Source organism: Megascapheus bottae, chromosome 24, assembly GCF_031878675.1.
Source record: "Megascapheus bottae isolate mThoBot1 chromosome 24, mThoBot2.hap1, whole genome shotgun sequence".
In the NCBI taxonomy this organism is placed as follows: Eukaryota; Metazoa; Chordata; class Mammalia; order Rodentia; family Geomyidae; genus Megascapheus; species Megascapheus bottae.
Genome location: NC_143532.1, coordinates 924,334 through 938,553, shown reverse-complemented (window position 1 = coordinate 938,553; position 14,220 = coordinate 924,334). Strand labels below are relative to the sequence as shown.

Below are 14,220 nucleotides of genomic sequence, written 5' to 3'. Positions count from 1 at the left end.
CTTACCTTCTGGCCCACTGCATAACGATTTGCCTCCGACAGCCTTGTTGTACTGGTCTGGCAGAAGACTGGACTGGAGTGAAATTTTCTCCTAATTTGCTTAGCCTCTGAGAGCTTGGTGTATTTATGGATGTGTATGCTTTTGGGGTGACCTCTCCGGGGAAGACCCTTCAGAAGCAGTTAAGCAGGTTTTATGTTGTGGTTTATGTGACCCAGCCACAAGTTTTCAGGCCCAAAGGAAGTTGGCGGGTAACCTCATAGCTGATAAGCCTGAGCAGAGAGTCCTGTAGGCCCAGAAAATCCCCCCGGCTAGAGCTCCTGTGCCGGTCTGCCCTACGGAGCAGTTTTCCTCCTTGAATGGGGCTGCCAGTACCCTGTCCCTAGACAAGGCACACACCAGGCAGAGACCATACAGGTTTGCAGTGGCCCCTTGTGGCCAGGGTGGTAGCCGGTGCATTATGGTTGCATATTGTTCAGTTTCACCTTAAACCTTGGAGTGAGTGAGTGAGTTGGTCAGCAGTGGAGAGTTGCCGGTTCGGTTCCACACCACTCGGTTAAATGCTACCCTTGCCCTGTATGCAGCTGCCGTGGCCTCCATCTTGGGGAACCGTAGCGGGAGAGCCAGTGCTGGGAGCTCACACCAGGCCTTGGCGGCTTCCCCCTGGAATTCGTGGCTGGAGTGACTTCACTCTTTTTGATATCTCTCAGTTTTAAGCGGGAATCAAATGGCCTCTGGAGAGCGTCCTGAAATGTCCTCCTGGCACTTGCTTCCTGCTTGCTCTGTTCCTCCAGCAGTGGCTAATTGCAGTGTGTGTTTGGCATTTTAATAAAGGAAAGGGAGAGGGAGCGTGAACGAGAGAACAGACAGCGAGAGCGGGAGCGCGAACGCGAGCGGGACCGGGAGCGAGAGCGGCGGCAAAGGGAGCGGGAGCGAGAACGGGAGCGGGAGCGTGACAAGGAGCGGCAGCGCCGGAAGGAGGAGTGGGAGAGAGAGAGAGCCAAACGGGATGAGAAAGACCGGCCACACCGGGAACGGGACAGGGACAAGGAGCGGGAGAAGGAGAAGGAGAAGCCGAAGCCACGCTCCCCACAGCCGCCCAGGTAGGACAGCCCCGATTTCCAAAGCATTGAGCCCCGACTTAGAGGAGCTGCCGCCTGCAGCTCTGGCTCCCAGTCCTCTCACTGGTAGGTCAAGACACAGAGGCGCTTGCTGAGCCCTGCTCCTGTCCAGCACGGGGCAGCTGGTCACCTCATACTCGTGCTGCGGGCAGGAGCTCACCGGTCCCTGGAGCTTGGGGTGGGAAGTGGCACTGCTGTGGCTGATGCGGCACTCCAGCAAGTGGAGTACTAGCTGGCTTTGTCAGCTCTGAGGTCGCCCCGGGTAAATGCTAGTATTCATGCTGTGGTGAGCCGTGACAGCTAGAGAGAAGGCAAGACCTACTTTTTGTTCTGTTTTGTGTTGTTTTTGTCAGTTGTGGGGCTTGAACCCAGGGCCAGGGCACTGTCCCTGTGCCTCTTTGTGCTCCAGGTTATTGCACCATCAATTGAGCCACAGTGCCGCAGTGGTTTTTGAGTGGGTAATTGGAGGAGATGAGAGTGCTGCAGGGACTTCTCAACCTCCTGAGTAGCTAGGATGCCCGGGCCTGAGCCACTCTTGCCTGGCACCTTTTACTTTTGAAGGAACTTCATACACAGTTCTAGAACACAGATGCAGTGGTGCTGAACCCGGGAGCAAGGGAGTCCTGTGCATGCCTGAGGAGCTGTACGAAGCGGATTAGGAGTGCAGCACATCTTGATCATTACTGCTAAATCACGTGGTTATAGAAAGGATTTTTCTCTGCCATTTGGCCTTCAGAAAACGTAATACAAATCCTAAAGGGGTTGCTGGCTGCTTGACCTTCAAGCAGCAGATCAGAGGTGGCCATTTAAGAGCCGGGAGTGTGGCCTAGTGGTAGATTGCTCACCTAGCACGCAGGAAGTCCTGGGTTCGATTCCTAGGTACCACATACACTGAAAAAGCCAGTAGTGATGCTGTGGCTCAAATGGTAGAGCAGTGCCCTTGAGAAAGCCCAAGAACAAGCCCTGAATTCAAGCTCCAGGACTGGCAAAAAAAAAAAAAAAAAAGGAAGAAAGATGTGCATTTTATTCTTGAAGGTCTACTGTAGAACTCCCCACAAGTGAGCCATCTTGACCGCATTAAAACTCATCTCAAATCAGTCACGTTTGTCCTTGCCAAACTGTCAGGCTGCTTCCCCTTGGTTTCTGACCCAATTTTTTCCCTCCTGATCATCTTACAACCCTGTCCCATTGGTTTTTTGTTTTGTTTTGTTTTTTCAAGTTCAAGACCAAGACTCAAACAATGTTTTTCGCTCATTGGCTGGTACTATACCAACCGAGCTATGACCCCAGCCCCTTAGCCCATTCTTTTTCCCCCCAAACACGGGCATATTCTCCTGTGGCGTATTCAACATGCCGTCGGCAGCCTGGGACTCTGGCTGCCTGGCACTGATTGGGCCCGGTTTCTGGCTGCTAGGCATCCTACATCAGGTCCTTGTCTCCCGCTAAGGCCAGGTAGCAGGCCCATTAGCCCTCGTTAGGATGGAGTTACTGTTTCTTTTTCCTGGTCAGTCAGAATGGGCACCTCCACTCTTCTGGGGTGGCTTGTGTAAACCAGGCACCAGTAGGAAAGTGTCACTGTTTTCACTGTGGTGGAAGAAGATTGAGAATGGCCTCCTGGGAGGGCTTGGAGCACAGCATCCACTGCTCACTGTCGGTCCTGTGTGGCCAACTCTGGGGTTCCTTTTATAAAGCACACATCCGTATGAGGGAATCCCTTTTGTGAAACCAACTTGATCTCTACAGCCAGGCCTAGAGTGTGCTCAGCAGGTGGGGCAGGGAGGCCACTCTGGTGCCTGCTCTGGGCAGAGGTGAGCGCCCCCGTGGTTCCAGACATAGCCGCGGAAGGGGGCCTCCCGTAGGAAGTGCCCAGACCAGAGGTGTGGAGCCTCCCTACGCTGTGGGCTCATCCCGTCCAGTCCCTGGGCTTGCTGTCACCACAGAGAGGCTCCCTGGAGGATGTGTGACCCCTACTTCATCCCCGTCTCTCCTGAGTATTGCCTCATTACCTGGTGCTGAGAAAGCCTAGAGAAGGCCTAGGACACGGCTGTTGTAGCTTCCTTACCCAGTGGACTGTGGGGAAGCTGCCTCCGCAGGGAACATGGATGGCTAGCGCTCTGCCTCTTGAGCCACAGCACCACTTCCGGATTTCTGGTGATTAACTGGAGATGAGAGTCTCATGGACTTCCATGCCAGGGGTGGCTTTGAACCACCATTCTCAGATCTCAGCCTCCTGCGTAGCTTGGACTGCACGTGTGAAGCACCGGCCCCGGGGCTGCTGAACGCTTTTAAACAGATTTCTTCAGCATTACGCTGAAGCAGACATCCGATTGTGTGCCACAGTGAGTGAACTGAGAAGAAGAAGTGTGCTGCTCCACCATGCTCGGGGGCACGTGGCTGTGGAGCTCCTGGCTTGGTGGACCTGATTGTGGTCATCCCGATGAAGTAGTGTCTGTGTCCCCGCACAGTTCTGTGCTGTAAGGAGAGGGAGCTGGTTCCTGTGGAGTAACCCTCTCCAGAGGGTGTGGGGCTGGCGTCCACCTTCATGACTCCACCGCTTCCTCTTCCTGTGCAGTAGGGCAGCAAAAGCCTCTGGGCTTCTCCCTCATCGCTGCACATAGATGCCCTGGCATCTGTCCTTCTGTCCCCTTAGGGCTGTCCTTCACCCCGATGACTCATGAGAATCCCTGGTGACAGTGAAGGGGATGGGGCTGTAAAGGGTGAACGGGCCCCTGACTGTAGGACCAAGAGCAGCTGCAGGGATGGCCTCTGGGCTGGGCCCCAGGTAGTGTCCCTGGGGCAGGGTGTATCCTGGTTAGGAACCCCATTTCCCAGCGCCCTGCTCTACTGTTGGGAGGAGGCGGCTGGAAGGACACCTAGGCGGTGGTGCATTTTTCATCAAGTCGGTCTCACTGCGTGGCCCGGCTGGCCTCAGCCTCTGTGTTGGTATCACTGCCGGATGCCACATGCCTGGTGCAGTGTGTTGGACGTGCCAGTCACATGATGCCAGGGGTGACTGCCATGCTGCTGCTGCTAGAAATCCCTCTGCAGGTGTGTCCCTGAGCTCTTCAGCTCCAGGCCACCACCCTACCCCTGAGCTACAGTGCCACTTCCCATTTTCTGGTGATTAATTGGAGAGAAGAGTCTCACGGTCTTTAGTGCCTGGGCTGGCTTTGAACCACGATCTTCAGATCTCAGCCTCCTGAGTAGCTAAGATTACAGGCACATGGAAAAGCAGGACCTTTAATGAAAAATGAACCGTCATCCCTTCCTGACAGCTGTCAGTCGGGAGTTAGTGATGGGATGCTGTTAATAACGCTCTGCTCACAGAGGTTGGGCACAGTGGGACCTGGTGCCACAGGAGCAGTTTATGGGCGAGCACAGGCAAAAACAGCGCTAGCTGCTACTCGCAGGTGAGGTGAGGTGAGGGGGGTGGTTGCTCAGTAGTGATGCCCCAGAGACAGGCAAACCACGAGGCAAGATTGGCCACGAGGCCAAGGGAGGCAGCAGCACACAGGACAATGGGCCTGGAGCGAAGGCAGGGCTCGCCCCATGCCACGGCAGGCGCCACGCTGCCAGGCACCACGCTGCCAGGCACAGAGCCCTGAGGTGCCGCGCGGTGGAAGAAAAGCCAGGGACTGCAGAGCAGTTCTCCAAACTCTGAGGAAGGCCACAGGGAAAGGCTAGGTCTCACAGTGGAACTCTGCACATAGTCTGCTTCTTCTGTTTAGTTATTAGAGCACTACAGCGTGTCCGCGCTTTTTTTTTTTTTTTTTTTTTTTTGGTGAGGGTGATATCTAGAGAGGTTATAGTTACATTCATCATCCTGCTTCTTAAACATTGTTACCCCTTCCTGTTTTTCTTCAACTTTCCCTCCCAGTGGCACACTTTTTTTTTTCTTTTTTCTTTTCCTTTCGCCAGTCCTGGGCTTTAACTCGGGGCCTGAGCACTGTCCTTGGACTTTCTCAAGGCCGGAGCTCTACCACTTGAGCCTCAGCACCACTTCCGGCTTTTTTCTAGGTATGTGGTACCGAGGAATGGAACCCGGGTCTTCGTGCGCTCTAGTACTAGGCCAGACTCCCTGCCTGTAATCCCTTCTTTCTGTGGTTAATTGGAAATAAGTCCCATACACTTTCCTGCCCGGGCTGGCTTTGAACTTTGATCCTCAGATCTCAGCCTCCTCAGTAGCGAGGGTTACAGGGTGAGCCACCGCGCCCGGCTCTCCAGCTCTCATCTGTGTTCAGAGATAGGACAATTGTAGTCCAAGACTTTTGGGGTAAAAAGTTAACCTGACTCTGTCTCAGAAGCTTGCTGGGCATTGAGACCAGTAGTCTCAAGTACTCACCAAGCAGAACCTAGGTTAAACAGTCTAGCGCAAACTCAGGCAAAACTTGGAACCTATCTGGAAAAAAAAGAAAGAACCACCACTAAAATTGGCTCAGGTAGAACACCCTTGAGTTCAGGCTGCAGAGAGTTAGAAACAGACAGGACCCTCGCCAGTCCCGAGGGCGAGATGTAAATCAAGCAGCTTCTGTGACTCGGGGGATTTCTGGGGTGCTGGGGTTAAGTGACAGCACTCCAAAGGGACAGGAGGCTAAAAGTTAGAATCAGCCAAGCACTCACTGCCGGAATGTGAGGATTTCAGTGTGCAGCCAGCTTGGATAGACAGATCTGAGAGACTCCTTTATCTCCAGTTAACTAGCATACAGCTGGAGCTGCGACTCAAGTGGTAGAACACAGTCCTTGAGCACAAAAGCCAGGCAAATGCTTGAGGTGCTGAATACCAACATGTGTCCACACACACACACACACACACAAGGCAGTAAGCCTTTGGCTCTGACTGCAGCTTCTGTCTACTGAGATGGAATGTCACAAGTTTTTCTGTCCCATGAATTTTTTTTTTCCCCCAGTCCTGGGGCTCGAACTCAGGGCCGGGGCTCTGTCCCCTGAACCTCTCTCTGCTCAAGGCTAGAGCTCTACCACGTGAGCCACAGTACCACATCCAGCTTTTTTTGTGTAAGTGATACTGACGGATCAAACCCAAAGCTTCATACATGCTAGTAAGCCATGTGCCCAGCTCCCAGAATATTGTTTTTCTGCCAAGGAAGCCTTCCACAGAAATCACCCAAGTTCAGTCTCCCAGGTAGCTAGGGTTCCTGGTGAGGTGTGCTAGGCGTCCGGCCCTGTGTCTGGTAACTTGGCCGGGTAGATGGCTCTCTCACCTCCTAGTTTGTCTCCCGAGCAGATTGCTGGGGAGGAGGACATGTGAGTGTCAGCAGCCCCTTGTCTTCCAGCCGCCAAGCTGAGCCACCAAAGAAGGAGGCCACCTCTGTAGGGCCCCAGGTGAAACGTGCTGATGAGTGGAAGGACCCCTGGCGCCGATCCAAGTCTCCAAAAAAGAAACTCGGGGTGTCCGTCTCCCCAAGCCGGGCCCGCAGGCGTCGAAAAACCTCGGCTTCATCAGCCTCTGCCTCTAACTCCTCCAGGTAACAGGAGCTGGGGTGGGGAGGTTGCACCAGCCTGGGTCTGGGCCCTGAGAGGAGGACTGGTGGCGAGAGTACCCCACCACAGCAGATGAGCAGGTGGGCCCAGGCACACCATGAGCTGTCCTGTGGGCACGGCAGCCACGCTGTCTGCAGTGAGATGCAGAGGGGGGCATCTCACCCTCCACTCTGCCCCCTGGCCCCAGGTCATCGTCTCGGTCCTCCTCCTACTCTGGCTCTGGCTCGTCCCGGTCCCGGTCCCGATCCTCGTCCTACAGCTCCTACTCAAGCCGCTCTTCCAGACACAGCTCCTTCTCAGGCAGCCGCTCCAGGTACGTCCACACTCCACCGCACTGCGCAGGCGTGCGCTGCGCAGATGAGACGGGGGAGCGGGTGGCGGGGCTGCGCATGGAGACTGGCTGCGAGCAGGTTCCTGGCCTGCATCGAGTGCTGGGGCAGAAGTGTTGGCACCACTGGCCTGGCAGGAGCAGGCAGCCATGGGCGTCCCCAGTGTAGCCACACCCCAGAACTGCCCATGCACTCGGGGGGCTGCATTCAGACCACGCGGGAGCAGGTGGGAGCAGCAGGAAGTTCAGGGAGTACTAGGAGGTACAAGCAACTTGAACTTTAGAGCCCGGCCTGACCTGCCTCCTGGGAGCTGGCGGTGGGGCCTGCATGGAGGGGCCTGTGGGCAGCCCTGAGCTTCCACCCCGGCACCCTTACCTTGTGAGGGTCTGGGGAAAACCTGGGAGCCGCGTGGGGTCGCTTGAAGCCAGGTGTTCTTGTGTCTCCCCACCTGCCTCCCGTGCTGCTTCTCGAGGTGCTTGTGCTTTTGGAAAGCTGTAGGAGTTGCGAGGGCGGCACACAGGAGAGGTGGCCTGGGAAGAGCTCCTCAGCCTGGTCCATGGGCCTCCCTGCCAGCCACCCCGCCACGAGGCGAGGCCACGGAATGTGTGGAAGGCCGCCTCTCTGTCTGCCGTTGGGCAGGCCTCTAATACACTCTTCATTCCTTAGATCCCGGTCCTTCTCCTCGTCCCCATCCCCGTCTCCCACGCCCTCCCCACACAGACCGCCTGCAAGAGCCAAGGGGGAGCCAGTCCTGCCACCTGGGAAAGCAGGGTAAGGCTGCCTTGGGGGTCAGGGCCCTGCTGTCTGTCTCGTCCTGCACCCACAATGAGACTCCCAGAGGAGAACCAGAATCCAGGCCCCTCTCCTGAGGCTTAATCCTTGGACCCCCACTAAGTGTGGGTGCACCGAATGGGGGGGCCTCCCCTGCCTGTGCTGAACCTGCCCCTGCCTCACAGAGAGAAATCCGTGAAGAAGCCAGCCCCGACCCCAGCTCCACCACAGGCCACCAAAACCACTGCCCCTGCCCCAGAGCCTGCCAAACCAGGAGACCCCCGGGAAGCCAGAAGGAAGGAGCGGCAAACCAGGACACCCCCCAGGAGGTGAGCAGGCAGCCACCAGCCAAGCCCAGACCCCACAGCCCCACCCCTGACTCTGGCACTTACCGTTTTAAGCCCAGTAGCAGTTTACTCATTTGAAAGTTGGTCATAAAGGGCCTGAGTCCCGAGGGGGTCTGCCTTGGGGAGGTTCCGCCCACAGGAGGCTCTGTCTGTGGAGGAGGCTCTGTCTCTGATGGAGGCTCTGTCTCTCTCTGTCTCTGGAGGAGGCTCTGTCTCTGGAGGCATCTGTCTCTGTCTGTGAAGGAGGCTTGTCTCTGATGGAGGCTCTGCTGCTCATGTTGCAGGCGGACCCTGAGTGGCAGCGGCAGCGGCAGCGGCAGCAGCTACAGCGGCTCCAGTTCCCGATCCAGGTCACTGGCCAGCTTCGCTTCCTGGACTTCACCTCTGCCCCCGCCCCAGAGGGTTCCAAGTGTGTCAGGCAGTGCCAGCTTGGCAGACCCACAGCGGCAGGGATCGTTGCGTGGCCACAGTGCTGTGGGTGGAGGCAGGCTGGTGCCCCTCCCTGCCCCGGCCCACCCCGGCAGCCATGCTGAACCTGGCAGGGAGCAGGGCGGAGGGCAGGGCGGGTTTTGTCCTCCTGCCCTTGGAAGGCAGCCTTTCTCCCTTCTCTTCCTTTGGCTCTTTTTGAGGAGTGGGGTCCCACTATTTATTACCCAAGCTGACTATAAATGGATTTTATTTTTTTTTTTGCCAGTCCCGTATCTTGAACTCGGGGCCTGGGCACTGTCTCTAAGCTGCTTTGTGTTCAAGGCTAGTGCTCTACCCTTGAACCACAGCACCACTTCGGGCTTTTTCTGAATGGTTTATTGGAGAGAAGAGTCTCATGTGAGTGTAGTTCCATGGCAGCATGCATGAAGCCCTGGGTTCAATTCCTTAATACCACATACACAGAAAAAGCCAGAAGTGATATTGTGGCTCACGTGGTAGAATGGTAACCTCAAGTAAAAGCTCAGGAACAGTGCCCAGACCAAAAAAAAAAAAAAGTATCACGGATTTTTATGCCCAACCTGGCTTTTTTTCTTTTTTCTCGCCAATCCTGGAGCCTTGAACTTGGAGCCTGGGCACTGGGCACTGTCCTTGGGTTTTCTCAAGGCTAGCACTGCCACTTGAGCCACAACACCACTTCTGCCTTTTTCTTTTTCTTTCTTTCTTTCTTTTTTTTTTTTTTTTTTTTTTTTTTTTTTTTTTTTTGTGGGTCCTGGGGCTTGAGCTTGGCCTAGGCACTGTCCCTGAGCTCTTCAGCTCAAGGCTACCACCCTACTCTTAAGCCAAGCCCCACTTCCCGTTTTCTGGAGGCTAGATGGAGATAAAGTCTCTGGTCCCTGGCTGGCTTTGAACCTCAGATCCTCAGATCTCAGCTTCCTGAGTAGCTAGGATTATAGGCGTGAGCCACCACGCCCAGCTCTCTTCTGGCTTTTTCTCTGTATGTGGTGCCAAGGAATTGATCCTGGGGCTTCATGTGTGCTAGGTGAACACTCTACCACTAGGCCACCCTCCTGGCCCTGGACTCGTGGTTTCTGTCCGGCATACTTAACCAGCGCCCCGCCACCCCACCCTTCAGTCCTGGCTCCCTCAGCCAGTGGGGTCTTCTTCCTCTCCCTGCTTCTTTTTGTTGTGTAGCATCTCATGGCTCCCAAGATTTCCCTGAAATCTCATCCCAGAAGCATAAAAGTGGGTACAGATGGCCCACAGAGGCCTGCCCTCACCCCAGCGCCAGGCCCCCCAGCCCTCGTCGGGGCCAGGCATGACTCTGCTTCTGTGTTCAGGTCTCTGAGCGTGAGCAGCGTCTCCTCGGTGTCCAGCGCCACCTCCAGCAGCAGCTCCGTGCACAGCGTGGACTCGGAGGACATGTATGCGGACCTGGCCAGCCCTGTGTCCTCGGCTAGTTCTCGTTCTCCCACCCCTGCCCAGACCAAGAAGGAGAGAGGTATGCAGGGCCCTCTCCTGCGGGGTGGGCAGCGTGGAGAGCAACCCGCAGGGAAGCTCGTGTCTGCGCATTTGTCGCTGGCAGGGAAATCTAAGAAGGAAGACGGCGTGAAGGAGGAAAAGCGGAGGAGGGACGCGTCCACGCAGCCGCCCAAGTCCTCGAAGCCCGCGTCTGGGGGGAAGTCCTCGCAGCCGCCCACAGCAGGGCAGCAGGCGCCCCCGGGGCAGCCCCAACAGGGCTCTTTTGTTGCCCACAAGGAGATCAAGCTGACACTGCTGAATAAGGTGAGGCCAGGGCCCAGGGGAGCAAGGAGCGGGCCCTGGAGACAGCCTGAGCCAGAGCCGCCGGCGCCCGCTCCCCGCGTGAGTCTCGCCGGTGGTGGTGCTGTGTGGCCCCCATCCCCACACACTGCCATTGCAGGCAGCTGACAAAGGAGGCCGGAAGCGGTATGAGCCATCGGACAAGGACCGGCAGAGCCCTCCAGCCAAGCGGGCCAACCTATCCCCAGAGCGAGGTCAGTACCCCAGAGCAAACGCTTTCTTAATCTCCCTCCCCTCAGACTGGCGCTCCGCCTGCCCTGGCCTCTTCCGCACTGAGCCACCGCTCCTGACCGAAACAGCTGAAGTAGCATACTGGGGACCCGGAGCTTGGCCTAGTGGTAGAGTGCTTGCCTAGCATGCACAAAGACCCAGGTTCGATTCCTCGGTACCACATACGTAGAAAAGGCCAGAAGTGGTGGCGCAAGTGGAAGAGCTCTAGCCTTGAGAAAGCCCAAGGACAGTGGCTTGAGTCTCCCCGGGACTGGAGGCAGTACAGGGCCTGACTCAGACCTGCCCTGCCCTAGACCAGACCTCCAGAGCTGGCTGCTGCTCCCGGCCACTCCTGTGCCCTGCAGGTGTCCATGCCAGACCCAGGCCACCTGGCCCTGCCAGACGCTGTCCTCCACCCTCCTGCTCCTAAGGCCCCTAAGGAGCTTCTCCATGCTGCCGAAGTCAAGGCCACACTCCATCTGTATTTCATTAGATCACACTCAGACGTGAGCTGGAAGCCAGCTCCAGGCTCAGTGTCACGTCCTGCCTTCAGAGGCAGCAGTGATTGCATGCCCTTTCCCTGCCTCTTCCTGTCGTTCCTGTGTGTGGTGGGGGAGGGGAGTGGCAGCGGCCTGGACTCAGGGTCTGGGCTCTTGTACACTTCCTGTCAGTCTCCTGAGTGGCTAGGGGCTCCGCCTGCCCTCTTTGTAATGATGGCTCACCATCATTACACCTTGTTGCCAGGTTCTCGGGACCGGAAGTCTGGCGGAAGATTGGGCTCCCCAAAGCCAGAGCGGCAAAGAGGCCAGAACTCCAAGGCCCCTGGAGTCCTGACAGATAGGTGAGTGCTCCGGGCACCCCGCTCACACGCCAGGCCAGGCCACCCTGAAAGCTAAAAGGGGCTCTGGGCAGAGGGCTAGCCCAGGAACGGGCAGCCCCCAATCTGTGGCCAAGGAAGAGCCTGACGCCTTCCCACCCCTCAGGAAACGCCAGCCGTCCCCGCAGTCCAAGAGCTCCAGCAAGGTCACCAGTGTGCCTGGCAAAGCCTCAGATGCCGCTGCCAGCACCAAGCCGGGGAAGGCCAGCACGTTGTCCAGGCGGGAGGAGCTCCTGAAGCAGCTCAAGGCCGTGGAGGACGCCATTGCCCGCAAGCGGGCCAAGATCCCCGGGAAAGTGTAGCCGGCCCGCCGGCCCTGGGCAGACTCGCGAGATTTTATAAATAGGGTAAGCACAGCCATTTTGGATTTTGCAGTTAATGTCTTATTTTGGCTGTGATTCTTTTTAAAAATTAAAAAAGAAAAAAAAAAGTTTCTCAGCTGGAAAAGAAGCCACACACACAACGAAGATGACTCCGAGGGACTCCACCAGCCCGCCCCTTCCGAGGGGCGCAGCGCCACACAGCGCAGACGCCGCTGGCTTTACGTGAACTGTGAGTCTGCCTTCCCCGACCCACCCGCCTGCCCTCCGAGGACAACCTCCCTGTGTGTCTGTCTCCCCGTGGAGACATCCGGAAGCAGAATCCGTATGCACTGTAGGCAGCGTCTTCCCTTCTACCACCAGATCAGAAGTATATATATATTCTAGACTAAGGTCTGATTGGAAAATACTTTCTGTCTTTTAAGCATCAAATTGTTTTAGTTGATTTAAAAATGGAAAAACAGACCAAAAAAAAAAAAAACCAACGCCAAGGGTATTGTTGGGGCGTCTGTCGAATGTGGAGGGTCTTTTTTGAGGGATCTCCTGAAATAAAATATTTTGATAAGCAGCTTCCTGGCCTGTGTTGATCTGGAGCACTGTGCTCGCTTCCCTGCCTTGGGTGCCACCAGCTCCGCTCTGGGGTTGGGGCTGACTCCAGCCTAGAGCTCCCTCCACACCTCGGCTGGCCCAGACAAGGGTGCCTCCCCTGACCTGGATGGACCCAGAGAGCCACGGCCTAGACCTGCCCACCCTTCCTCTGCTCTGCTCTTCCCAGAGCCCCATGGCCTCCCAGTGTTCGACCCGCACTAGGCTGGAGTCAGCTGACCAGGTCCACAGGCGACCAGAGCCACACAGTCCAGTGTGTGGCGCAGGGCTGATTGCTTTGGGGTGTATTGGACTTGCTGTGGGGTCACAAACCTCATCCAGATGGGTGGCTGCTGGAACCCAGGCCCCTGAGGGCAGCCAGAGCTGAGGGACTCGAAGGCCAGAGCCAGGGCCCAGGGTGGACCCCCAACCTTCCCTGGTGCCAGGCCACCTGCGCTGCCTCTGACACAGGGTCCCGGGGAGCATGGCGCTGGTGGCTGGCCCAGCTTTGTGTGACTGCGTGTCTACAACGCAGCATGGCTAGCACAGAGCCGTGGTCAGCCTCACTTTGGACAGACCCCAAGCCCAGTCCCACCTGACGGGGACGTATGCTCAGGAAGGGCCATTAAGCCAGGCACTGGTACTCAAGATGCCGAGATATGAGACTCACGGTTCAAAGCCAGCCTGGGCAGCCAAGTCCCAGTGAGACTAACTATGCCAAACCCAGAGGTGCTGCTGGGCTCAAGCAGTATTGCACTTGCCTTGAGCAGAATGCTTGCCTGGCATGCATGAAGCCCTGGGTTCTATTCCTCAGTACCACATACACAGAAAAGGCTGGAAGTGTTGCTGTGGTTCAAGTGGTAGAGCAAAGAAACTCAGACAACCAACAAAAGCAAGTGCCAGGGCTGGGAGTTTGGCCTAGCATTCACCAAGCCTTGGGTTAGATTACTCTACCACATAGAAAAAGCCAAAAGTGGTACTGTGACTCAAGTGGCAGAGCTCTGACTTGAGAAAGCATAAGGACAGTGCTCAGGCCCTGAGTTCAAGCCCCAAGACTGCCTACCCCCCGAAAGAAAACAAGTGCCCCTTAAGGGGTCACGGAGACTGTGCCAACCCTACTGCCCACCTTGCGATGTTGGGGCTCTGCTCTTCAGGCGCCCGGCCTTTCCAGTCTTGCCTAATCCTGGACTTCATGATGCACGTGGTTACTTACGCTCCCTGCCGCACAGGGTCCCTGGGCTGGAGCCCAGCTCCTGTGGCCCATGCCCATGTGCCTGGAAGGAGGAAGATGCCTGCTGGATGGGGAGGCAGAGGCCACAGTTCCTCCACGAGGAAAACCTGGGTCTGGAAACCCTGCTGCCGCAGAGCCCACCTCTGGGAGCGCGGGCTTAGCTTGGGGAGCCTGCAGCAGGGGACACCCGGATCCTGGCTTGAGCTGGGGACCCTGCCCAGGACTGACAGCAAAACCCCAGGCATTCCAGAGGGCAGCTCAACTCTCCAGGTAAACAAAGGCACCACCTGTGTTGCTGGTGTACCCCACCATCTTAAGAAGTTTTTTTTTTTAAGAAAAAAAAAAAATTTTCTAGTCCTGGGCTTGAGCTCAGGGCCTGAGCACTGTTCTTGGGCTTTCTCAAAGCTAGAGCTCTACCACTTGAGTCACAGCACCACTTTTGGCTTTTTCTGTGTATGTGGTACCAGAGTTGAACCCAGGGCTTCGTGCATGCTAGGTGAGCATTCTACCACAAGGCCACGCTCCCAGGCTCAGGAGGGGGCTCTTAAAACAGCACAGCCTCCTCCACTTGTTTATTTATGCTAGCACTGGGACTTCTCAGAGCCAGGCCTAACTCTTAGATTTTTCACTCTGCCACTTCTAGCTATGTGTTGGTCATGTGGAGATAAGAGTCTCACAGACTATTC

General features: G+C 56.4%; 1 protein-coding gene across 4 annotated transcripts in view; it reads left to right on the top strand.

The window, feature by feature from the left end:
• Zc3h18 (zinc finger CCCH-type containing 18) overlaps positions 1-12,287 on the top strand; it is a 32,962-nt gene extending 20,675 nt beyond the window's left edge. For all 4 annotated transcript variants that reach the window (XM_090357136.1, XM_090357135.1, XM_090357138.1 and 1 more), the window contains 11 exons: positions 832-1,100; positions 6,410-6,601; positions 6,805-6,930; positions 7,613-7,717; positions 7,903-8,046; positions 8,349-8,414; positions 9,831-9,991; positions 10,076-10,275; positions 10,412-10,505; positions 11,266-11,362; positions 11,505-12,287. In XM_090357136.1, coding sequence (XP_090213262.1) covers positions 832-1,100; positions 6,410-6,601; positions 6,805-6,930; positions 7,613-7,717; positions 7,903-8,046; positions 8,349-8,414; positions 9,831-9,991; positions 10,076-10,275; positions 10,412-10,505; positions 11,266-11,362; positions 11,505-11,700 — 1,650 coding nt within the window. In that variant the 3' untranslated portion in view covers positions 11,701-12,287. The remainder of the gene's footprint in view (positions 1-831; positions 1,101-6,409; positions 6,602-6,804; positions 6,931-7,612; positions 7,718-7,902; positions 8,047-8,348; positions 8,415-9,830; positions 9,992-10,075; positions 10,276-10,411; positions 10,506-11,265; positions 11,363-11,504) is intronic.
• The last annotated feature ends 1,933 nt before the right edge of the window (positions 12,288-14,220 follow it).